Below are 25,017 nucleotides of genomic sequence, written 5' to 3'. Positions count from 1 at the left end.
CTGAAATACCTAGGTAAAAGCAGACATACTTTTCTTTTTAGCAGCTTACCCCTATGCTAAACAAGATAAAGATGAAAGTAATTTTGGAGGCGGAAACATGAGTGCCACTCAATCTTGTTCAATTCTTGTCGGTTCCATTTCGGGAGAGCTTATAAATCAGTCAAGGTATGACGGGGACTGACATCATCTCGAGTCTGTGTGAAAGCACATATTCTCGGGAGTGTGCAGCATATGAAACATTCACATTTTTAAAAGATTCCAACCAGATAATAAGGATTCAGATTTAGACTTTACGGAGGGTAAGAGGATAACGAGGCCCTTTTTTGGCCAGAACTAGTGCTCTGCAACAAACCTATGAGGTAGTTATCACCCCCATTTATAGATGAGGAAAACTGTGGCTCTGATAAATGAAGCAACTGTGCCCACTGTCACGCCGCTAGTAAGCATGGGGCTGTCTGCGTCAAATGCCTGTGCACGCTTTTTTGCTGCGCCCGTGATGCTCTGACTGGGTATTTTGGGTAGGAGAGAACAGGTGTACCAAAGAACAGGGCTCCAGCCAGCCATCCCAATCTCAACCAGAAGCAGCTATATTTTATCTGTTTTGCATGCTGGGCTTATGTGTAACAATTTACTTTTTTTAATGGTTTCATAATTAAAACAAATGCTACATCAGGCCTCTGGTTACCACAGTTGTAGTAGTTTATCTTCGTTATTTTTCGCCATGCAAAACAATAAACTTTACGCAAAATTACCTGTGGCCACACAAAACCAACCTATCTTTTTGCATAAAGGGCCTCAACGATTCATAAATTATATCTTTTTAGGCTACATAGCCCACATGACCAATCTTTAAATACACACTGTTCTGTTAGGCTTTCTACAAAGACTTCAGGATTCCATTTTTCAGGCAAGTGGAATTTTAAAATTCAATGAAAACTGCCTATCCTAAATGAATTACTTGTGCAACATAATGTGTTTGCGATTACAGAGTATTTACACCCTACACCTTATTAACCTGCCAATGTCACCTATTTTACCCTACAACTAAAAGGAAAACAACATTTTCCCCGCCCCTTATGCTTCCAAAAGCAAAAAATAGTTACTGTCATGTTGGGTTTTTTTTTTTTTCCTTTCTTCAGCTTCAAATGCAAATTCGTCATTGGGGCTCACCTCTGGTAACTGCAGTATTTCCTGCCTCGGGCTTTGCAATAGAAGCCTGACAAAATAGCGTTTGCTTAGGCAATAATTTAGGGTTTACCTTATTTGTGATTGCTATTGTGACTACTATAGCTAAAAGGTATAATTTTATGGTCTTCTTTAAATTTTATGCATTTGAATGTTTTTTACACTAATTTTTCCCAGTAAAGTCCACTATCAAACAAACAAATAAAAATAGTAGTTACTGAAAGGTCACAAGCAGCCTCAATGTTCTGATTAAGTTCTAACATAGAGCAAGCAACTTTATTTAGGCAATTGCAGGAGATTAATCCACCAAAACCAAACAAAACCCATTTCCCTTCACTATCCAGAACTGAAAAATGAAAGCATCTAACAGATATATGACAAAGGTTGAGATTTAGCTGTTGTTTTGGAAAAAAACACAAAAATGGCTGCTATCATTAATACTTCTCACAGGAAGAGGGGCGGCGCCTGGGGGGCCTCAGCAGGTTTAGCATTAGACTCCATTATTTCAGCCCAGGTCATGACCTCAGTTTGTGAGATCAAACCCCCTCCAGACACTGAGCCTTGTGTTGGGCTCCACGCTGACAGGGCAGAGCCTGCTTGGGATTCTCTCTCCCTCTCCCTCTGCCCCTCCCCAACTCCTGCATGCGCACACCCTCTTTGCTCTCTCAAAGTAAATAAACAAACTTAAAATACTTCTTACAGGAACAAAATTTGAAACTCTTCCTTGTTCATAAGGAAAAAAGTATTGTCCCGTAACTAACTTTGACCCCTATTAGCAAGAGGAAAAATCAAAACCATCCTAAAACATATAGAGGTTTTAATTTATTTAGGAGTGTAAGTAGTGTTTTTTTTTTTTTAACATTTACTTATTCATTTTGAGAGACAGCGACACAGCAAGAGAGTGCACACACGAGTGGGGGCCAGGGGCAGAGAAAGAGAGAGAGGGAGAGAGAATCCGAAGCAGGCTCCGGATCAGCGCAGAGCCCCACGCGGGGCTCGATCTCACAAACTGTGGGATCATGACATGAGCCGAAATCAAGAGCCAGACACTCAACTGACTGAGCCACCCAGGCACCACAGTAGTGATTTAAAGAAAAAGACTTCTGCTGAAAGCAGCTAGCAGGAAGGCCACAGCTACCAAACTAGTTTCTCTCACAGAAAGCAGCTATTTTTTAAGTGTTTGTGAAAATTTCTTAAAGCATTCTTATCATTCTAGAGTCTTTAGTTTTAAGCATATTATTTGTTGTCACATCAAAGTCTTTGGGCAGAAAAACAAAATCACCAATAAAAGGAAGAGGAGAGCTTAAAAAAAAACAGCACTGGTCAGTCCAACAAATACAGTATTCAGAATCAGTACAAAGCAACAAAGTCCTCGTCAATGAGAGTGTAACATCCACAGCACTTAACAGAAATACAGATCTAAGAATTCCATGGTCTCAGAGATCTACCACTCCTTAAGTAGATGACTTATGCATAAATAAGTCTTAGATCAATCTGGTTTTCTTAACTCTCTCGTCATATTAAAAACAGAGTTATCAACTCAAGTGATTGACTCATTTTAATTTTTAATAAAAATGCCAGAAAGTACAAGCTATATTAAAGCAATCTGTGGAGGTTATGGCTCCATTACAATTACCAGACCACTGTATAGACAATTACCGCTTGGGAACATGGGAGTTACTTTTTAAAAAATAACCTCTTTTCACATGCACTTTTATCTGTTAAAAAGCTGCATTTGGTATTTGGGAATGGCCTGAACTCATATGGATCAAAGGTATTGGAATAAAATTGGTAATGAGGCTGGATACTTGGGGTACAAATTCAGGTGTGTTTACTAACAAAGTCTATTTACCTTCTTATGAGACTCAAACAGACTTTAAAACAATTCCAAAAAGATGTCCCAAAACTTTTTGGATGGAAGTAGGGCTGTTATAATACCAAGATAACTTCTCAAGGTGGCTACTCCAAGTAAGAATCCTCTTTTGAGTAATTCTTCGGTCTCACTTCACTGAGTGGAAACTTCAACTACATGGTCGCGGATATCCCGTTCGATGCTTGGTCTTTACAAACATAATCACACCTCATACGTATGAACAAAACAATTCCTGCACACCACACTTTATCAGCAATGGGCATCTTATAACATGGAAACATCACATAATAGAGTACCTTTTCTTCAAAATGATCACATATTAATTTGTTTCACCTAAAGCATACTACCATTAAAAATGCCATAATTGAGCAATGCAGAAGCCAGCTTCTGGATCTTTAAAAATCACTTTAATATTAATGGAGGTGATTAATACTTATATGTCACAGACTTATTAGTGTGCAAAATGTTTCAAGTCAGTATTTATTAAACAATAAGTATACCAAAGGGTACTTCTAAATAACTTCCAAAAAGTTATTACCTTAAAGTTTAAACAAAGCAGTTACCTTCCACATAAATTCCATGATAAAATAATTTAAACACACGATTGATTCAGCAAGTCTTTAAAAATTGCTTTGGAAACTGTACAAGGAAGCATTTTTCTTTGTCCTGTGTCACTTCTTTCTTTTTCCCTTCCTACTTCTGTCCCCCTCAGTTTATAATATTTCGGATGTAAACTCAGGAATTCAAAATGAACGGTGTAATTTTGCTTCACAGAAATTATGACCTACACCTTATAGAGAAACAAGGCAAAAACTGAATAGAACTGTACTTCTTTCCAAAAAAAAAAAAAAAATACAATTAAGATGTATAACAAGATTATCTTTGGAAACTAGTTATTTCCCCTCTACTAAAAACAGCAAAATGTTCCACATTATTTTTTCTTTCCCAAGTACACAGTTAATTAGCATACATTCCAACAGTGTGCATGAAAAAATTTCTAAGCCTAAAATATTTAAATGATTTCTTCGTGTTTTGGCTAATTCAGTGGCCAAGAAAACATGTTTAGTCATGATGTTTAGATGGAGTCAAAAAACGAAAAGCCAGCAAAAATCTGTCATTATGTCAGCTATCAGTCCCCTTCTCCCAAACAGGTAGGGGAAAAAAAAAAAAAAAGTACTGCTTCAAGTGCACAAGATTCCAGTAAACTTCCAACATCTCAGCTGACCTAGGAATGGAGCAAGCCATCTGTAAAGCCTGGAGTGGTCCAAATAGCACAGATAACTTCAGTAACAGCTGGAAACAGATGCTGGCCCCAAATCAGGCAGAAATCCCATCTTCAGTGTCAAGGAATGAAACGGGAGTCCAAGCTTCTAAAACACGTACCGACAAGTCCAGGAACGCGGACGGATATAATCCAGAAATGTGGGCTTTGATGGGGAAAAAACAAGGGAAGAGTGGCTTATTTGCAGGCACTGTGAGCACGAGGTGTCAGGGTAGATAGGGGTGTTAATGCTACACATCGCACAGTTTTACAATGCCTCCCAGCACTTCCACAACCTCTAAGCTGTAAGCAGCTCACTAATTCAAAAGATTTTTATCTGCAACACAGATTATACCAATTTACAAGTTTTACGCAAAGCTTCTGACCAAATTCCAAGCAGGCACTACCTCTTTTCTGTATCTTGCATTTTATCTTAGCACAGGCCTACTTTTTGGTGGTCTAAAATCTAAATGGTGGTAGGGTGAGGATGCTAAAATATATACACAAATTACTATAATATGAGGTTTGAAATGACTAAATGAGAACAGATGAAGCACCGTGAAAGGTCAGAAATGGGAAAAGACTGGAGCAAGAATCTGAAAAAGCTGGAAGATATTGCATCCAAACCGGATTTGAAAAGAAAATCTGACAGGTGGATTTGGAGTGCAGAGAGTACCATAAGCAGAGACAGCCCAAAGCAGCTAGTTCAGATGTAAAAAGGGGGTTAACAGGAAATAAGGAGGGAGCATTGGGGCAGCATAACAAAAACAAGGCCGTAGGAGAAGCTTTGGGAGAGAAGCTGATTAACTGGACTCTAGGCAACTTCAGTCATAGGTCCCCGTGAGAGATACTCAAGTAGATAGATCAAGGAGGCACCATTAAATATTCGGGAGTTCTCCATACGCAACTAGAAGTGAAGGCTCTAAAAATGAGAATCGTACATAATCACAAACAACAACAACAAAATCAAGGGAAAAGGGATCCTAGGCATATGAGTGTAGCCGGACTTTTTCACAAACAGTTCACTATTCTGGGATGACGTGGTGGCCAGAGGGGCACACGTGCCATTGCGAAGACTCTGCAGAACACCACATTTTCAGGACACAGGAAGAAAATCAGAAAACACTACAGAAAAAGCAGTCAAAGGGGGAGAAAAAAAGAGAGAACCGAAAACTAGGAGTGCTCAGTGTAAACAAAACCAGAGAAAAGAAAAATTTCAAAGACTGTGCAGTAAGATCAAATAGTAAGCTAACCCTTTTACCTCCCTCCCCTTAACATTAATCTGGCATCATCTCCACTACTCTTCTCCTTAATATTGCCCACGAACCCTCACAACCAGGGGGTGAAAACATTGCTTTTCCGCTCCAGCCTGAATGAGGACTCACATTTTTCAGAGGACAGTGCTGACGTGCATACCACTCTTGGGAATAAAAGCACAGGATGACTCCGTTGCCCGCGAAAAGGGAAGTCCACACCATAACATTCCAAAATGGCCTTTTCCGACTGTCATTGACAATGAAGTTGAAAGCCACTGAAGTCAGAAAGATGATAAAAAATGTAACAATCTGTCAGGAAATAAGTGGCTTCAGATATATGCTCTGATCATCATCACAATGAGCATCAACTGTGGGTATTCAGGTTTGTTTATTTATTTATACAGGTATACAGGTCTTATAAGTGAAAATGAAACTTCAGAGTTAAAATTTATCAGTGATTAATTGGAAATCAAATAATATTCAGGACAGGTGAAAATATATTTCATGGACTCATTCATATTTAACCTTGTCCCTCCACCCACCCACCCAAAAAAGGGTCCGTGTTTTTTCAGGGAGAGAACACTGAATTGTTTAAAGTTTTCATGACCTCCCAAATTACTGTTGTCATTAGTCTTCAAGGCTCTTTATGTCCATTTCTCTACTTCAAATTTAAGCACCCTGCAACAGCGTGTGTTTAAATTACTCAAAATCAATGTTGTAAGCATCTCACAAACACTGCCTCGAAATGGTATTAACTAACATCTGGTTTTCTAGACTGCCTTATAGATTTTTTGTTTTTTAATTAATTTATTTAAATTTAAGTTAGTTAACATACAGTGTAGTACTGGTTTCAGGAGAAGAGCCCAATGATTTATCACTTACATATAACATGCAGTGCTCATCCCAACAAGTGCTCTCCTTAATGCCCATCACCCATTTAGGCCATCTCTCCACCCAACACCCTCCACAGCAACCCTCTTTCTTCTCTGTAGTTAAGAGTTTCTTACGGTTTGCCTCTCTCTCTGTTTTTATCTTATTTTTCCTTCCCCTCCTCTATGTCCATGTTGTGTTTCTTAAATTCCACAAGTGAAATCAATGACATTATCTTCCTATGACAGACTTTTTGCCTAGAATACACTCTAGTTCCACTCATGTTGTTGCAAATGGCAAGATTTCATTCTTTTTGATCGCTAAGTAATATTCCATTGTATATGTAAACCATGTCTTCTTTATCCATCTATCAGTCAATGGACATTTGGGCTTTTTCCATAATTGGCTACTGTTAATAGCGCTACTATAAACACTGGAGTGTATGTGCCCCCTTTGAATCACCATTTTTGTATCCTTTGGATAAATACATAGTAGCACAATTGCTGGCTGGTAGGGTAGTTCTATTTTTAATTTTTTGAGGAACCTCCATACTGTTTTCCAGAGTAGCTGCACCAGTTTGCATTCCCACCAACACTACAAAAGGGTTCCCCTTTCTCTGCATCCTCACCAACATCTGCTGTTTCCTGAGTTATTAATTTTAGCCATTCTGACAGGTGTAAGGTGGTATCTTACTGTGGTTTTGATTTGTATTTCTCTGATGAGGAGTGATGTTGAACATCTTTTCATGTGTCTGTTAGCCATCTGGATGTCTTCTTTAGAAAAGTGTCTATTCATGTCTTTTGCCCATTTCTTCATCGGATTATTTCTTTTCTAGGTGTTGAGTTTGATAAGCTCTTTATAGATTTTGGATAGTAACCCTTTATCTGACACATCATTTGCAAATATCCTCTCCCATTTCATCAGTTGACTCTGGGGTTGCTGATTGTTTCCTTCACTGTGCAGAAGCTTTTTATCTTGATGAGATCCCAATAGTTCATTTTTGCTTTTGTTTTCTTGCCTCCAGAGAAATGTCTAGTAAGAAGCTGCTGAGGCTGAGGTCAAAGAGGTTACTGCCTGATTTCTCCTCTAGGATTTTGATGGTTTCCTGTCTCACATTTACATCTTTCATCCATTTTGAATTTAATTTTGTATATGGTATAAGAAAGTGATCCAGTTTCATTCTTCTGCATGTCACTGTCCAGTTTTCCCAGCACCATTTGCTGAAGAGACCATCTTTTTTCCATTGGACACTCTTTCCTGCTTTGTCGAACCATAGATTTGTGGGTCCATTTCTGGGTCCCTATTTTATTCCATTGATCTATGTGTTTGTTTCTGTGCTAGTACCATACTGTTTTGATGATCACAGCTTTACAATAAAGCTTGAAGGCCTAAATTTTGATGCCTCCAGCTTTGGTTTTCTTTTACAACATTAGATTATTCAGGGTCTTTTCTGGTTCTGTACAAATTTTACAACTGTTTGTACTAGCTCTGTGAAGAGTGCTGGTGTTACTTTGATAGTGATTACATTGAATGTACATTGCTTTGGGTGGTACAGCCATTTTAACAGTATTTATTCATCCAATCCATGAGCGTGGAATGTTTTTCCATTTCTTTGTGTCTTCCTTAATTTCTTCCATAAGCTTTCTATAGTTTTCAGCATACAGATCATTTATCTCTTGGGTTATTTATCTCTAGGTATCTTATGGTTTTTGGCACAAATGTAAATGGGATAGACTCCTTGATTTCTCTTTCTGCTGCTTTATTATTTGGGTATAGAAATGCAACCAATTTCTCTACGCTTATTTTATATCCGGCAACTTTGCTGAATTCATATATCAGTTCTAACGGTTTTTTGGTGGGGTGTTTCAGGTTTTCCATGTAGAGTATCACGTCATCTGCAAAATGTAAAAGATTGACTTCTTCGTTGCCAATCTGGATGCCTTTTATCTTTTTGTTATCTGATTGCTGACGCTAGGACTTCCAGTACATAACAGTGGTGAGAGTGGACATCGCTGTTGTGTTCCTGATCTTAGGGGAAAGCTCTGTTTTTCCCCATAGAAGATGATATTGGCTGTGGGATCTTCATAAATGGTCTTTAAGATGTTGAGGTAAGTTCCTTCTATCCTTACTTTCTTGGGGGTTTTCATCAAGAAGAGATGCTGTACTTTGTCAAATACTTTTTCTGCATCTATGGAGATGATCATATGGTTCTTATCCTTTCTTCTATTAATGTGGTATATCATATTGATTGATTTGCAAATATGGAACCAGCCTGCAGCCCAGGAATAAATCCCACTTGATCATGGTGAATAATACTTTTAATGTACTGTTGAATTTGATTTGCTTATATCTTGACGAAAATTTTTGCATCCACGTTCATCAGGGATACTGGCCTTTTTATTCCCATTTTTAGTGGGGTCTTTACCTGGCTTTGGAATAAAAGTAATGCTGGCTTCATCGAATGAGTTTGGAAGCTTTCCCTCCATTTCTATTTTTTGAAACAGTGTGAGAAGAATAGTTATTAACTCTGCTTTAAGTTTTATTAAATATATTAACTCTGCTTTAAGAGTTCCCCTGGGAAGCCATCTGGCCAAGGACTCCTATTTGTTGGGAGAGTTTTGATAAATGATTCAATTTCTTTGTTGGTTACAGGCCTGCTCAAATTTTCTATTTCTTCCTGTTTCAGTTTTGGTAGTGTGTGGGTTTCTAGGAATTTGTCCATTTCTTCCAGATTGCCCAGTGTGTTGGTATATAATTTTTCATAGTATTCTTTTATAATTGCTTGTATTCCTGTGCTGTTGGTTGTGATTTTTCCTCTGTCATTCATGATTTTACCTATTTGGGTCCTTTCTCATTCTTTTTGGTAAGTCTGGCTAGGGGGTTATCAATTTTGTTTATTCTTTCAAAGAACCAGCATTTAGTTTCATTGATCTGTTACTCTGTTTTTCTGTATCATTTATTTCTGCTCTAGTCTTTATTATGTCCCCCCTTCTGCTGGCTTTAGGCTTTATTTGCTGCTCCTTTTCCAGCTCCTTTTGGTATAAGGTTAGGTTGTGTACTTGTGACCTTCCCTGCCTCTTGAGATAGGCCTGAATTGCCATGTACTTTCCTCTTCTGACTGCTTTGCTGTAACCCAAAGGGTTTGGACTGCCATGTTTTCATTTTAAACAGCTTCCATGTTTTTTTGTTTTTTTCTTATTTCTTAATTTCCTGGTTAACTCATTCTTTAACTTCCATGTATTTGAAAGTTTTCCAAATTTTTTCTTGTGGTTTACTTGCATGGTATGATATAGATTCTTTTCTACCTGTTGAGAGCTGATTTGTGACCCAGTATGTGATCTATTCCAGAAAATGTTCCATGTGCACTCAAGAAGAATGTATGTTCTGCTGCTTTAGGATGAAATGTTCTGAATATATCTGTTAAGTCCAACCCATCCAGTGAGTCACTCAAAGCCACTGTTGATTTTCTGTCCATTGTTAGATCATCTGTCCACTGCTATTAGTGGGATATTAATGTCCCCTACTATAATGGCATTATTATCAATGAGTTTATGTTGTTATTAATTGATTTATATATTTGGGTGCTCCCACATTGTAAGTGTTGCTACAGTTGTTAGATTTTCTTGATGGATAGACCCACTATGATATAATGCCCTTCTTCATCTTGTTACAGTCTATGCTTTAAAACAGTTTGATAGAAGTATGGCTCTTCCGGCTTTCTTTTGGCCTCCATTAGCATAACAGATGGTTTGCCATCCCCTCACTTTCAATCTGCAGGTGTCTTTAGGTCTAAAATGCTCTCTTGTAGGCAGAATACAGATGGATCTTGTTTTTTAATTCATTCTGATACCCTATGTCTTTTGGTTGGAGCATTTAGTCCATTTACATTCCAAGTAATTATTGAAAGATAGGAGTTCAGTGCTATTGTGTTATGTGTACAGTCCGGTGTTTCTGGTGACATTCTCTGGTCCTTTGTAGTCTTTGTTGCTTTGGTCTTTTTTTCCTCCACTCAGACCCCCTTTAAATTTCTTGCAGGGTGGTTTAGTGGTCATGAACTCCTTAGTTTTTGTCTGGGAAAGCTTTTCTTTTTAAGTTTACTTATTTTATTTTTTTAATTTTTTTTTCCAACGTTTTTTTAATTTATTTTGGGACAGAGAGAGACAGAGCATGAACGGGGGAGGGGCAGAGAGAGAGGGAGACACAGAATCGGAAACAGGCTCCAGGCTCCGAGCCATCAGCCCAGAGCCTGACGCGGGGCTCGAACTCACAGACCGCGAGATCGTGACCTGGCTGAAGTCGGACGCTTAACCGACTGCGCCACCCAGGTGCCCCTAAGTTTACTTATTTTTAATGAGAGAGGGGTAGGGAGGGGCAGAGAGTGAGAGACAGTCCCAGTCAGGATCCGTACCGTCAACACAGAGCCCAATGCATGGCTTGAAGTCGGACGCTTAACTGAGCCAGCCACCCAGGTGTCCTGGTCTGGGAAACTCTTCATCTCTCCTATTCTGAATGACAGTCTTGCTGGATAAAGCATTCCTGGCTGCGTATTTTTCCCATTCAGCACATTGAATATTTCCTGCGAATCACTTCTGGTCTGCCAAGTTTCAGTGAACAGGTCTACTACTAACCTTAGGTGCCTAGCCTTGTAGGTTAAGGACCTTTTGTCCCTAGCTGCTTTCAGAATTCTCTCTTTATCTTTGTATTATGCAAGTTTTGCTATATGTCATGGTGTTGGCCTGTTTGTGTTGACTTTGGTGGGAGTTCTCTTGCCTCTTGGACTTGGATGCCTGTTTCCTTCCCCAGATCAGGGAAGTTCTCAGCTATAATTTGTTCAAATAAACCTTCTGTCCCTCTTTCCCACTCTTCTTCTGGGACTTTATGATACAGATATTGTTTCGTTTCATGGGATCATTGGGTTTTCTAAGTCTTCCCTTGTGATCTAACACTTTCCTTTCCCTTTTCCAGCTTCCTTATTTTCTACAATTTTACCTTCTATATCACCTATTCTCTCCTCTGCTTCTTCAATCCTCGTTTTCACTGTATCCAGTTTGTTTTGCATCTTAGTTATAGGATCTTTTATTTCAGCCTGACTAGTTCTTAGGTCTTTGATCTCTGCAGCAAGAGTTCTCTGGTGTCTTCCAGGCTTTTTTCAAGACTAGCTAGTAGTCTTACGACTCTTGTTTTCAATTCTTGTTCAGATATATTGTTTTTGTCTATTTTGAGTAAGTCCCTACCCATGATCTCTTCTTGACCTTTCCTTTGGGGAGAATTCCTCTGTCTTGTCACTTTGGCTAAGTTTCTGTCTTCTGCGTGTTTTAAAATCTTGTTACATTTCCTAGACCTGAGAGTAATGCTGTTAAAAAGGGGCTGTACACTGTCTGGGGCCTGGCACTCGAGGAAGTGTTTCTGGTATATGCTGTGTGCACTCTGCTGTTGCATTCTGGCTGCTCTTTCCCACTGGTCAGTCCTCTGCAGAGCTCCTCCTTGTCTGCAGTGAGGGAGTGTTTGGACCTTTAACTAGCTGTGTTTTGATTTGTTTGTTGGAGTAACCCTGGAAAACAGGAGGAGAGAGGGAAAGCCTGATCCTCCCACCACCACCAAAATGAAAAAAAGAAAAGGAAACAAAAGGGAACAATAACAACAAAAAAACTCTCAAACAGAGAATCAAAAAACTATACGGCTGATTCCAAACAAAAAGGAAAAAAAAAAAGAAAAAGAAGAAAAAATAAAAAAGCCCCTTCCAAAAAAAAGAGAAAAGAAAATGAAAACAAACAAACAAGAAACTATAAACCTGGTTCCAAAAGAAAAAAAGAAAAAAGAATTGCAGGTGTCATTGTCAAGCACTCAATTTTCAGTGCACTTGGTGCATGCTGGGTGCTGGCTGTGCTGGTGTGGAGGAGAGGCCAGTTGCGGTTGAGTTGGGTCAGCCAGTCTTGCTCCAGTAAATAAGCAGTTGCCAGGCAACAGGTGTAAGGAAGTCCTGCCTCCACTGGGGGCAGCTGTGTTGTTCTCTGAAGTCCCACAGTGTTGATGTTGGGGGGGGAAATGGTGCCATCCCAATCTCTCAACCCCGGACCGGGGATCTCATACCTCCTGGTATTCAGGCAGTCCTCACTCAATAGCGAGGGCAGTCAGCTTGCCCTGTGCTACAACTATCCTGCACCTTCTCCTGGCAGACAGCTGGGATCCAAAACCCAGCATCTAAAAGGACCCAGCATCATACAGATCCGCTCCCCTCCTCTAGGGTAGAGCCTCTCTACCTTCATGATGAAAGGCCTTTGGCTGGCACCTACTGGGTCTTTTGTCCTTGGGGAGGCAAGAAACCCTCTTCCAAGAGTACTCCAGGAAGGAGAATGTTCCCTCCCAATGCGCCCCAGAGATCTCCACACCACTCTATACACTCCAGGACCAACTCCCTCCTCCCCAGGAGCGCACGCCAACAGCTCCAATCCAGAGAAGGTTGCGCACTTCCAAAACCTCAAGAGTTTGAGCTCGGAATGCAGTTTGCAAACAAACAAACACACAAACAGAACTAGACACTCGGTGCTTCTCGCTCCCCAGTCCATGGTCCAGAGAAGTTTTCCTCTTGTGCTAACTCAGTGCCACACTTTCTAAAACCCTCTCTCTTTCTCTCTCTCCCTTTTGTCTCTTCACAGAAAGGGTTCCCTCCCTTCCATGGCATTGCCATTTTCCTCTCCCCTAATTCACTTCCACTCGCCTAGTATCTGCCAAGCTCTCTTCCTCCAACTGTGGAGATTCTTCCGCCACTCCGCAGATCAATTTCCTGGGTGTTTCAAGTGATCCGACCTCAATACTAGCTATGTTTGAGGGATGAGGAAAGCCTAGGGATCCCCCTACTTCTCCACCATCTTAACTCCTTGCCTCTATGCTGCCTTGTATTTTCTCAATTTCTCTTTTACCTTGATACTCGGTACTCACAGCGTGCCAAGATACTTACTTCCAAAGAACATGAAGAGCACGAAAAGCACTGGATAGAAAAAGTTCAAGCAAACAGCCAAGGCATATTCATGCACTACAGCAGACACAGCAAAGACAGCTAACATGGCAGCCCATTTGAATCTCTTCGTGAAAAACTAGGATAAAAGGAGAATAGGAAAAAGTCATTTTTTAAAAAGTAATAAGCATGAACTATATACAGCTGACCCTTGATTTTCTTATAACATTTTCTTTTCTCTAGCCTACTTTATTGTAAGAATATAGTATGTAATAATACGTGTAACATGCAAAACATGTGTTAACCAACTATTTGTTATCAGTAAGGCTTCCAGCCAATAGTAGGTGATTAGTAGTTAAGTTTTGGGGGACTCAAAAAATTATATGCGAATTTTTGACTGTGTGGGAGGGTCTGCACTCTTAACCCTTGTGTTGTTCAAGAGTTAACTGTATATAAGACTTAAAATTATCACATGCTAAAGGCACCTATTTAATTATGTTTGTATTTGATTTTTCCAATCTACTCTTTGGATTAAATGAAATGTAGTGAAATAATTACAAAAAATATCTAATGCTTAAGAATCCTTATTTTAGTAAAATGAGGCATTGTCAAAGCCATTAATGTCAAAGGATCTGGGCATATTTTCAAAAACTTATTTGTAACTTCTATTTGTAATTCACTACCACAGACCACAGTTTTCATATATAGATGGACACATCACATCCAATCTCAACCTTTAGAGTAACACTGTACGACAGATAGGACAGGCATCCTCCCCATTTTCACAGGTAACTAAATTATGATTTATTTGGAAGGAAGCGACATGCCTTGTCCATATGTGAAACTATATTTACAAATGAAAGAACACTCGACTATAGCGCTATTTGCACATCATGCTATTGCTTAACCCAACAGTCACTTACTTAACAACTAAAATCTGCAATCCAGAGATACCAGCATTAATCAATCACGAGATTCAAGATTACACTTCATCAGTCTAAATAGATTCCATTCTAAAGAAGGTCTCAAAGACACATATCACCAACTGGAGATACACCAAACATAAATGTTTCCCTTTTTTCACAAAGAAACAAAAACAAAACCAAAAACCAAGAAGCTAGATTATTTGTTGGCAATCAGATTCAAAGAAATGATCCATTACTGGTAGATGATTTCAACGTCTCCAAATGCCTCCATGCGTTCTTACTGTAACCATGTAAAGTAAAACCCAAAGCAAAACCATGGTATTAGATCTAGTAATTGTACATACTAGTCTCTAAGGAGTAGTGTTCAAAGCATAAGGTTTCTTGGACATATAGACCTAAATGGCCCACAGCAAACTGAAGGCAACTAAGTATAACTTCTTCCAGCGGCACAATACTAATACCTTCTGGAAAAGAATCTCCATTTTTTGAACATCAACTAACTCTTGCTGCTTACCCAAAGAAAGTCCTTGTAAGCATAGTAATATAGCCAGTCATGAACTACCACATTCCAGGTCCTGTAATAGTTAGAGTATGATGTAGAGTTCCACCAATCCTGAGGGAAAAAAAAGCAAAGGTTCAGAACTACATACACACACACACACACACATACACAGAGAACCAAAGTAAAACACCCTGAACGTTCCTAAAGAGCACACGCACACAACATAATATCCAGTGTGTTATAATTTGTTAGTCCATACGCTGATGTCAGAAAAAACTTAAAAGGCATTTTGGTTATTAGTGTTCAATAAGACATGAATTCTGGTTCTGAAGTCCCTAAGCTCATTTTGTCTCATTATGAAAGAAGTTACGATGGAAGATACAGAATATACAGAATTATTAAATCTAAGGTTCATCTAAACAGCAAATCCCCTTACCTTGCTAAAACACAAGGAGAGAATTCTAAGGTCATGTAGACTTAGTGTGCAAACCTGAAGAAACGTCCACTGGTACCACAAGTGACAAAATTTACGTTGCACAAGGGAGTGAGACAATGGTTACCTGCAAGTCCCGGTGCGCCTTCATACATATCTTGCTCCCTACTTTCAGATCAAACCAATGGAATCAGAAAGCTACAATTTACAACCCACACTCCCAGTTTCTTTCAGAAAGGAGTGCAAGGCTTTGGGTGTTGCCAGATGAACCACGAAGAAACGAAACTCCAGAGGGCTTTAGGCAGGGTCACAGAACACTGTGAGCAACCCCGCTCCTGTGTGAAGCTTAATTCCAACTTTGCAAGTATAAGAATACTATCTTAAGCATAATTGAGGCCTTTCAAAATAAAGGAGGGAAAAGTGATTTCCTTTATGAACTATGACACAATCCTACACAATTTGCTAAGAAGATCGCTCCTCCGGCACCAGAGAGCCAATTTCGGATGAAGGGATCAGCAAAGTCTCATGATACCCTCTGGACACTTGCTTTCCCACTTCATCACCCACACAGGTACCAGCAGAAACTTTACACTTTATTAAGGGAGCAGATATTAGAGGTAGAAGATGTGGCTGTGAGGCTGTGCTAACTGCATCAGTATCAGAATTTCGGACTTAATGTTGGTAAAACTTATGGAAAAAAAATTGCACAACGTTTATGTTAGAAAGCTAGTAGCCAACAATGTTCAAATACTTAACAATGAAGATGGAAGTACTTAAGAAAAATGGGAAAAGAAAGAGAAGTGCAAGTATACATTACCCTATAAAACATCCTGTCACCGAAGCATAACATCTCAGCAAAGGCATTGAGCCAGCAGTGCAAAAAGGCAAAAAACATAAGGAACAGTATCAGCACACCTAAAAATAAGATGAACAATATTAAGAGTCTTTCCAAATAGTTCATATACCTAGCAGTTAATTTTTTTAATGTTTATTTATTTTTGAAAGAGTGCATGCACAAATGAGAGAGGGGCAGAGAGAGGGGGGGACAGAGGATCTGAAGCAGACTCCGCGTTCACAGCAGAGTCCAACGTGGGGCTCAAACTCACGAACCACAGGATCATGACCTGAGCCAAAGTCGGACGCTTAATGGACTGACCCACCGTGGCACCCCCCAGCAATTAATTTTATGTCACCATTTGATTAGTCGTAATTTTTCTGTAAAATAAAAGTTACTGTTCCAGCTTACCCATTCAAGTGATGACAGAATGTTCTTTTGAAAGTGATTTTAATTTTAGAGAGCAATAACTACCTTCCAAATGGGTTTCAAGATAAAAAGAAAAAAAAACAGGCTAGGTCATTTGTTAAGTTTATCTGATTTGAGAGAGAAGGAATGCTAGTTGGGGAGGGGAGGGGGAGGGCGGGGAGAGACAGAGAATCCCAAGCAGGCTCCACACTGTCAGTGCAGAGCCTGATGCGGGGCTCAAACTCACACAAACCAAGAGATCGTGACATGAGCCAATGTCAGACGCTTCACCAACTGAGCGACCCAGGTACCCCATGACCCAGCCTGTTTTTAACAGAAATGCCTAGATGAAACCTGCTTTAGACTCTGTGTCTCCCTCTCTCTCTGCCCCTCTCCTGCTCACACTCTCTCTCTCTCTCTCTCTCAAAAATAAAAATTAAAAAAATTTTAAAAGAAAAAAAGAAATGCCTAGATGTACGGCTTAACTTGGTACCCAAGGCCTTTTAAAATCTGGCCCTCATGCATTCCTCTAAACCAACTGCTTAAAACTGTGGGAGATTTGGGGGCACCTGGGTAGCTCAGTGGGTTGAGCATCCGACTTCAGCTCAGGTCATGATCTCACGGTTCACGAGTTCGAGCCCTGCATCGGGCTCTGTGCTGACAGCTCAGAGCCTGGAGCGTTCTTTGGTTCTGTATCTCCCTCTCTTTCTACTCCTCCCCTGCTCACACTCTGTCTCTCTCAAAAATAAATAAAGATAAAACAAAAACAAAAACAAAAACGGAGGGAGATTTTGCTCCTCAGAGAACATCTGACAATTCTGGACACATGTCATTGTCACGACTCAAGGGATACGGGCTGTACTACTGGTATCCAATTAGAGAGGTGGGGATGCTGCTAAATATCCTACAATACACAAGATAGCCTCCCCAAACGGAGTTATCCAGCAAAATGTCCATAGTGACCAAGTTAACCGATCTGACTCTACTCGCACTGCTGTAAACATTGCCCATGACTGGACTCCTGCCGTCCTAAAATCCTCCATATGCCTCTGCTTCCATCCCACCACCTAAAAGCACATTTCCACCAGTTCTGCCAAACATCTAGCTGTTTTTCAAAACTCAGCATCAAATGTCATGTCCGACGTGATGCGAAGTTCATCAGCGCCTTGTTCATCCCAGTTAATGTATATTACGTTGTAACATATATTATACATTACATTGTAAAATATCCGTTTATATGCCTACCCTTTCATTCACCTGTTTATTAAAAAAATATCAAAACATATTTATGGAGCATCTATTATGTATTAGACAATATCGGAAAGACTGTGATTGGCTGACGGGCTGTAAGACACAATCCTTGATCTCAAGGAATTTGCAGCCTAGTGAGGAAGATATGCATTTAATACATATTCTATTAGAGGGACAGATAAAATAATTTATCGGAGTAAATCTCGGGGGACAATCATAAAGGATTACCTAGGAGCATGGGAGAGGGAAAGGAAGAAGGAAGGTAATAAAAGACATAACCAACATTTAAGAGGTAGAGAAAAAAGAAAGTAAAGGAAACTGTAAATATAATTAAAATGCAAGCTTCCAGAGAGTAGAGTATGTGTGTCCAGTTCACTACTAGGTCCACAGCACCTGGCACATAATAGGTACTCCTACATCTCTAAAAAAAGAACTAAGTGGAATGAATGAAGTCAGGAGATAGAGGTATGGCCAGAAAGACAGGAGAGTAAGAACAGGCGGCGAGAGGTTTCCAAACGTGGTCGACAGCATCCAACAAATGCTTCCTGGAGAGGAAACAGGATAAAGGCTAAACCATCTACCGGATTTAGAATCAGGAGGTTACCAGTGATTTCAATAAAGGCCATGTCTGCGGCCTGGATGGAGTCGGAGGAAGATTACAGTGAAGTGGACAGTGAACGGGAAGATCAGGTATAAATATGGACTATCCACAGTCACAGAAAGCAAAACTTGAGTGGAAGTCAGAAGACAAATGGGAAGACTGGGCTGAAACTGGAAGTATACTTACTTAGGAGACAGAAAGAGGGTGACATGGGTACAGATGTACAGATGAGTTCATAGCAAAAAGCAGGTAAATCAAAAAAGTGCATATTCAATAGCCCTCTTTTTCCTGCATCAATAGCCACATTAACTAGTACCCATGTTACCTGGCAAGATGGAATTAAATACACATAGGACCAGAACGCGAGCGCTGAAGGGCTCCTGTTTGATATTCCGAAACAAGGGGGTGCAGAGCCTTTCAAAGATGTAGTACATATAAAAAAGGCAACCAAAAACCTGGAAAATAAAAGGACATACTAATCATGGCTTGATAAGGAAAGACGGGGATTTTTTTCCTTCAAGAGAAGAGAAATGTGACCCTCAGACTGATGTTTCCATCTATGTTCCATTTAGTGCTACTACATAAAGTTGCCAACCTACAATCCTTCACAGATATTACTCAAGCCTAGTTTCTATCACACCTTCTCTCAAGCCTTTACCAAATTACATACCAAACCCTTGGAACCTGCTTATCCTGCTACATAAAACCCAGAACAGAAGAACTTACTTCATAAATGGGTATTTGGTTGAGACAAGATTTTAAAATGGAAACTTCTGGGATTTATGATTCTCATCATTCAAACTATACCCACACATATATTTCCCAAAATAAAAAACCATAAGGGGAGGGAGAAATAAATGTAAAGGCTTACTAAAGTTACCAAATGAAATGACTTAATTAAAATAAATTCTTTTACTGAAAGAAATGACTTTTGATGTTGACAAAACAAATACCATTTACTGTACTGGTAACATTTTAAAAGACTTCAAAAAGCGTTCTAGAGTCCCCAGATGACAAGAATTTACCAACAGCTTCAACAGAGTAAATTAGTATTATAAATTTGCATCCCCATCTCCCACCAATCAACAAACCTCAGGTGGTTAAAGACAAAATTCACCTGTAAAAACTGCATAGCGACATAACCCCATCTTACAGTGGGAGTCCTAAAAAGGAAGAAACAAAGTAAGTTTTCTAAAGAAAGCTAATGAACACAGAACTTCATTTCTGGCATAGGAAATGCCTGTATGATTCTGTCCAGAATTACTGCAATCGAATCGGATTGCCAGAATCACCATTTGGGGCTTTCCCATGCCAGCATGAGAATTAAAACTCATCCTATACTCTTTATAACCCTATATGAACTGGCCCCTGCCTACTATCCCACCTCACTCAGGCTACACTTCTGGTGCTCAACACTCTTCGAACCTCACGCTACCATTACCTGGGATAGTTGTCACGGTAGATGAGGGTAGGAGCAAACAGGAAGTACAGATACTGGTTGACTGTGGGTACTGGAACAATCTCTGGAAAAGGAAAACTGTGGTTAGATCAGACACTCTTCAACTTCTCCTGGCAAAACTAAAAGGGAGAAGAAAGCACACAATAGGGAAGAATAAAATGACTTCTCTTAGCCCACGTCACTTCTTCCTGATCTCCCCAGATGAAGACTTCTTATTCTTATACGGATTCAATATTACCGATCTGTCTAAACTAAGTTATTCCTGTGACTGAGAAATACCTTCTAGAGTTTGAAGCAGCAATTCAAAGGGAAGCACACGTGGGTGTAATGAGTCTATTAACATCCTATAAAAATAAGACCAAGTGTAAGAGGCTGGTGATCAATGTTTTTCAATTGTAGGTACGAAGGCAAAATGGGAACAATCAGGAAACAGTAAGACAGTCTTCCAAATCAGTATGGATCCTACATATCTGAAATCGAACATAACGTCTACAGAATGTAATAAGCCATCCCACTAAATACCAAAGGTTGAAATATTCTATTGAATAATCCTTGACCTAATGAAATTACATACTTGATTTCTCCTTAGCTGAATTTAGTACCCGAGGCACATTCTCTCTGACAAATGAATAGGCCTTCATTATGAAACGAATCTACAAAAGGAGGGGGGGAAAAGATGAATTTTCTACCATCGTCTTGTCTCCATAAGCAACCCCAGAACATCACTAGATTGTAATCATATAAAGAACTTCCTAATTTTGCATACACCAACTCAAGTTCACTTTTATGGAATAAAACAAATGAAAAACAAACTCTAAGGAAGGACATGTTATTACTCAAATTATTTTGCATCTAACAGCATTATCTATTACAACCGTATTACGGTAAGAAACAAAAAACCTATTCAAACAAAGTTTCCTGAAATAGTCCTTCCCATTAGTCACACAGAACATTACAGATAGCCAATGTAAGTCAGAAAATTCTAAAGGGTGTATGAACAAAATAAATCCTTTATTCAGATGGGAACCGTTTATATGACAGAACAATGAATCGGACACCTCAAAGATAGAGTTTTTAATTACAAAAATATTTTATACTTTAAATGATTTCTACACATGTTCAAGAACAAAATTTGAATTCACCCAGCACAGTTCAATATAATTACCAAGAATCAGAGGATGCTGAAACTAGTATGAATTTTAAGATAGGAGATGATCTAGTTTACCACTTTAATTTTATACACAATAGCACAAAGAACCAGATAGAAAGATGTATCCAACTAATACAACTAAAAATAACAGAACATCAGTATTATTTTAACTAAGTTAAAATAACTAAGTTGCACTGCACTGGGCAACATTCAAAACCTTACCTGTTCAAGTATGACAATGCTCCGGGAAGCTGGTGGGAGCGTGTAAGCTAATGCAACATATGTTGGTCCCAAACCTAGAACTCCTATCAGGAAGACCATGAAAAGGAAGCCATGGATGAGACAATGGACCACTGGATGAGAACTCCGGCTGTAGCCTCTGGCCCAGTGTTGAAAGAGGAAATAGGGAATTGAAAGTGTACTCAAGAACATGGTGCACCACGTCCACATGGCAATAGGAAATTTGCCAAAAGCGTAAGACATGAGATTGAACTCGAGCACCAGCCTAGGGAGAAGAAGCACAGAGAAAGAACACAAATTTTTAATGTGCGTTGACTCACAGAATCCCAAACTTTCAGACCTAAAACTCTGAACCTTAGGAAACACGACAACATTAATCTACTCTAGTTGTGGAGGTAAGGGCTGTGCTAGAGACAGAACTGCTCCAAAGCCTCTGCTTCACAATGTATCCCAACAACAAATTTTCTAAAAGCCCTAACATAATATAGTTTTTGAACATAAGGTACCCAAGATAACCTAAAAGAATAAAACTTTAAACTTCTTGTGATTAGATTCTAACATTCATAAATTTTCAGTTCTAAGATATTATAAAGTTAATATCTAAAGTATTGAAATAGCAATCACTGTTACGTCCAAAAGATGATTTTTAAGAATAGGAATAACTCAAAACTCTACTAATATACTATTAAACCATTATGTCAAAATGTGACTTTCTGATAATGCACATAATTCAATGTATGATTACCACCCTATCATTTTTAAAGTTACAATTTCATTCTTACATTAAAAAGAAATGTTTTTCAAGCATAATTCCAATAAGCTACTTATTTTTAGTAACAACCTGAAATGCATACCATCGTAGAAAATTGATAAACTGTATATACAAAATTTTCCCATTTAGGAAAATTATTTAGAAACTGCTAAAATGTACTAAAAAAGACCATTTGAAAAATAAAACTAATGAAACTTCCAATATTCCATTTAGTTGTGCTCTTGAGAGAGAGGAATCTCATCCTCCAGTGAGCTGCTCTGGGATTTCCTGAAGCAAACTTAACCAAATCACCAAAATTTACCAAAATTTAAACGTCACAAAAGCTCCCAACACCCCATGCAGGAACTAGCCAAACATTCGTTTTCTTGCCTTACCTTCCTTCATCAATGTAATCTACTACGAGTGTGCTGAGGATAAAGAGAATGAGCAGGGCAATAAACATGTGATATATTGTTCTGATGTGGTCCACCTCAAACAGCTCGCTGTAAATGCAGTTCAAACCAATAAATTAATTATCTATATTTAATTTTAAAACACCACATATTAAACACTTAAGGCAGTTCGGCAGGGGTTTAATCTACCCTTGACTAGTAATCATGAGCAAACATCTCCAGTAGTAATCACAGAATATTAAATCTGAAGCAGAGATAGGTAAAAACTTAATGTAAAAGCTTAGCATAAAGTTCTTTCTAATAAAATGATACTGCCTTCTAGAAATAGCATGGATGTCAAACATTTAAAACAAATGATGGGCATTCTTGAAAACCTGCCAGAAGTGGCTGTTTTGTAAGTAGGCAAAAGGCAATGAAAACAGGAAAACACAAAAACTATTCCAAAGATTACAAGGTTTTTTTTTTTTTAAATCTTATTCTTACATTCCACTCCCTACACTTAACTTACATTAGGTGATATCTATTTCCAACATGTTAAGATTCACATACATGTGGGGAGCCTGGGTGGCTCAGTCTGTTGAGCGTCCAACTTTGGCTCAGGTTGTGATCTCACCATTTGTGAGTTCGAGCCCCACATGTGGCTCGCTGCTGTCATGCAGAGACTGCTTTGGATCCTCTGTCCCCCTCTCTCACTGCCCCTTCCCTGCTTGTACTCTCTCTCTCTCTCAAACATTTTTAAAAAACATTAAAAAAATTCATATGTATGCATTTCTATAACGATGATAATCAACCACTACCCTACATATCTATAAACTTAACCATTTACAAATGCTTTTATTTTCTATCCTCATTGATCTTTTCATTTAAGATAGGGCTACTTTTAAAATACAGCAATGACTTTCTAGATGACACCTTCTTAAATAGGTATTTTTTATATTTGACTAAAACAAGTTTGTTTAGCTTTGTTTTTGCAAAGATGTGTGCTCATCATCTAAATAACTTTTCGATGATATTTTAGATTGCCCTGGATTAGGAATCTTCAAATTCTAATAAAAACCCACCTGAGCCATAAAATATTTATTTCTTTGGTTACAAAAATGTTTTATAAGGGCACCTGGGTGGCTCAGTCGGTTGGGCGTCAGACCTCGGCTCAGGTCATGATCTCACAGTCTGTGAGTTTGAGCCCCGCGTCAGGCTCTGTGCTGACAGCTCAGAGCCTGGAGCCTGCTTCAGATTCTGTGTCTCCCTCTCTCTCTGCCCCTCCCCAACTCGCACTCTGTCTCTCTCTCAAAAATAAATAAACTTAAAGAAAAATGTTTTATAATTATCGGATACTTGAATTTTATTTTTTTATATAGCACAATTCTATCATTAAAACCTTCATTACAATGTTCAAAATCATTTATTTTCCCTTTTATGTGAAAAGCCTGCATTTCCCCCCAGACACAGATTTTAAAAGATAAATTTCTTCAAACAACAGTGTGGCAAATACTGAAACTGTATTCTATATAACATAACAGGTCCAGAAAACTGGCCTTCTTGGGGTGCCTAGATGGCTCAGTTGGTTAAGCGTCCGACTTCGGCTCAGCTCATGACGTCACAGTTCGTGAGCTCAAGCCCTGCATGGGGCTCTCTCTGCTGTTAGCACAGAGCCTGCTTCAGATCCTCTGTACCCCTCTTTTCTTCTCATCAAAATTAAGTAATACAGATCAAGTTGGCTCACAGAAAGCAAATTTTGGTAAGTAGAAGATGGTTATTTTTTTCTGTTTTGAGAGAAAGAGAGAGCGTGCATGGGATGTGGTGTATGTGGGGGGGGCGCAGAGGGAGAGGGAGAGAATCTCACGCAGGCTCCACGCCCAGCTCAGAGGCCAATGCAGGGCTCAATCCCACAACTCCAAGACCATAACCTGAGCTGAAATCAAGAGTCAGATGCTTTAACCAACTGAGCCACAGGCACCCTGAAGATGTATTGGTTTTAAAAAGCACATTAAGACACTCAGGTAATTTTTCACCAGCCCAACTATTTCAGATGACCTGTACTAATGCAGGTGAAATTATAGTAGTCTGTTAATAAATAAATGACTGAGTAAATAAATAAATGATCTACTCAGGAAATACTATAAAAGAAACAATCATTACCTACCCAAAGTACACCTTTAATTTGCAGTTCACAAATGAGGTCGCCATGATTAATATACACTGCTTGATTTTTTTTTTTCCCATAAAATTCACACAATCAGGATTCTAAACTAAGTAAATCTGAGAAAACTATCAAGTCTCTCGGCTGGCCAGCCAAAGACATGAAAAATATACATAATATACCAAGAAGGCAGCAACACCAGAACTCTCATAATGGGGTTTACCTAATCAGAAAACTTTTGTTCTAGCTTTTTCAGTAATAGGTTCTCTGCATCACAACTTCAAGGAATTTATCAGAGGACAGTTAACCATTGTTACCGCTAACTCCTCCTTTAAAACTAGACATAGAACCAGAAGATCACAGAGGAGGAAAAGAGACAGCAAGTATACAAGAAGTATCAAAACCAATGATTTATATCAATACAGAACAAACTCACTAAACATGTGTAGATTAAGCAGTGATTTTAATAATCAGAACACTTTTAATTCAAACTAAGAATTTAATAAAA

General features: G+C 39.0%; 1 protein-coding gene across 2 annotated transcripts in view; it reads right to left on the bottom strand.

The window, feature by feature from the left end:
* Nucleotides 1-2,733: 2,733 nt before the first annotated feature.
* The window catches only part of SOAT1 (sterol O-acyltransferase 1), an 84,715-nt gene continuing 62,431 nt past the window's right edge, over nucleotides 2,734-25,017 (bottom strand). For both annotated transcript variants that reach the window (XM_043568907.1, XM_043568908.1), the window contains 11 exons: nucleotides 22,352-22,459; nucleotides 21,188-21,470; nucleotides 20,390-20,468; nucleotides 19,798-19,879; nucleotides 19,474-19,519; nucleotides 18,682-18,811; nucleotides 16,079-16,176; nucleotides 14,841-14,939; nucleotides 13,404-13,539; nucleotides 5,705-5,850; nucleotides 2,734-4,485 (listed from right to left, as the gene is read on the bottom strand). In XM_043568907.1, the coding sequence (XP_043424842.1) occupies nucleotides 4,429-4,485; nucleotides 5,705-5,850; nucleotides 13,404-13,539; nucleotides 14,841-14,939; nucleotides 16,079-16,176; nucleotides 18,682-18,811; nucleotides 19,474-19,519; nucleotides 19,798-19,879; nucleotides 20,390-20,468; nucleotides 21,188-21,470; nucleotides 22,352-22,459 (1,264 nt within the window). In that variant the 3' untranslated portion in view covers nucleotides 2,734-4,428. The remainder of the gene's footprint in view (nucleotides 4,486-5,704; nucleotides 5,851-13,403; nucleotides 13,540-14,840; nucleotides 14,940-16,078; nucleotides 16,177-18,681; nucleotides 18,812-19,473; nucleotides 19,520-19,797; nucleotides 19,880-20,389; nucleotides 20,469-21,187; nucleotides 21,471-22,351; nucleotides 22,460-25,017) is intronic.

The sequence above is a fragment of the Prionailurus bengalensis genome, chromosome E4 (genome assembly GCF_016509475.1).
Source record: "Prionailurus bengalensis isolate Pbe53 chromosome E4, Fcat_Pben_1.1_paternal_pri, whole genome shotgun sequence".
NCBI classification, from domain to species: Eukaryota; Metazoa; Chordata; class Mammalia; order Carnivora; family Felidae; genus Prionailurus; species Prionailurus bengalensis.
Note: the sequence above shows the minus strand (reverse complement) of the source record. Positions and strands in the feature narration are given on the sequence as shown.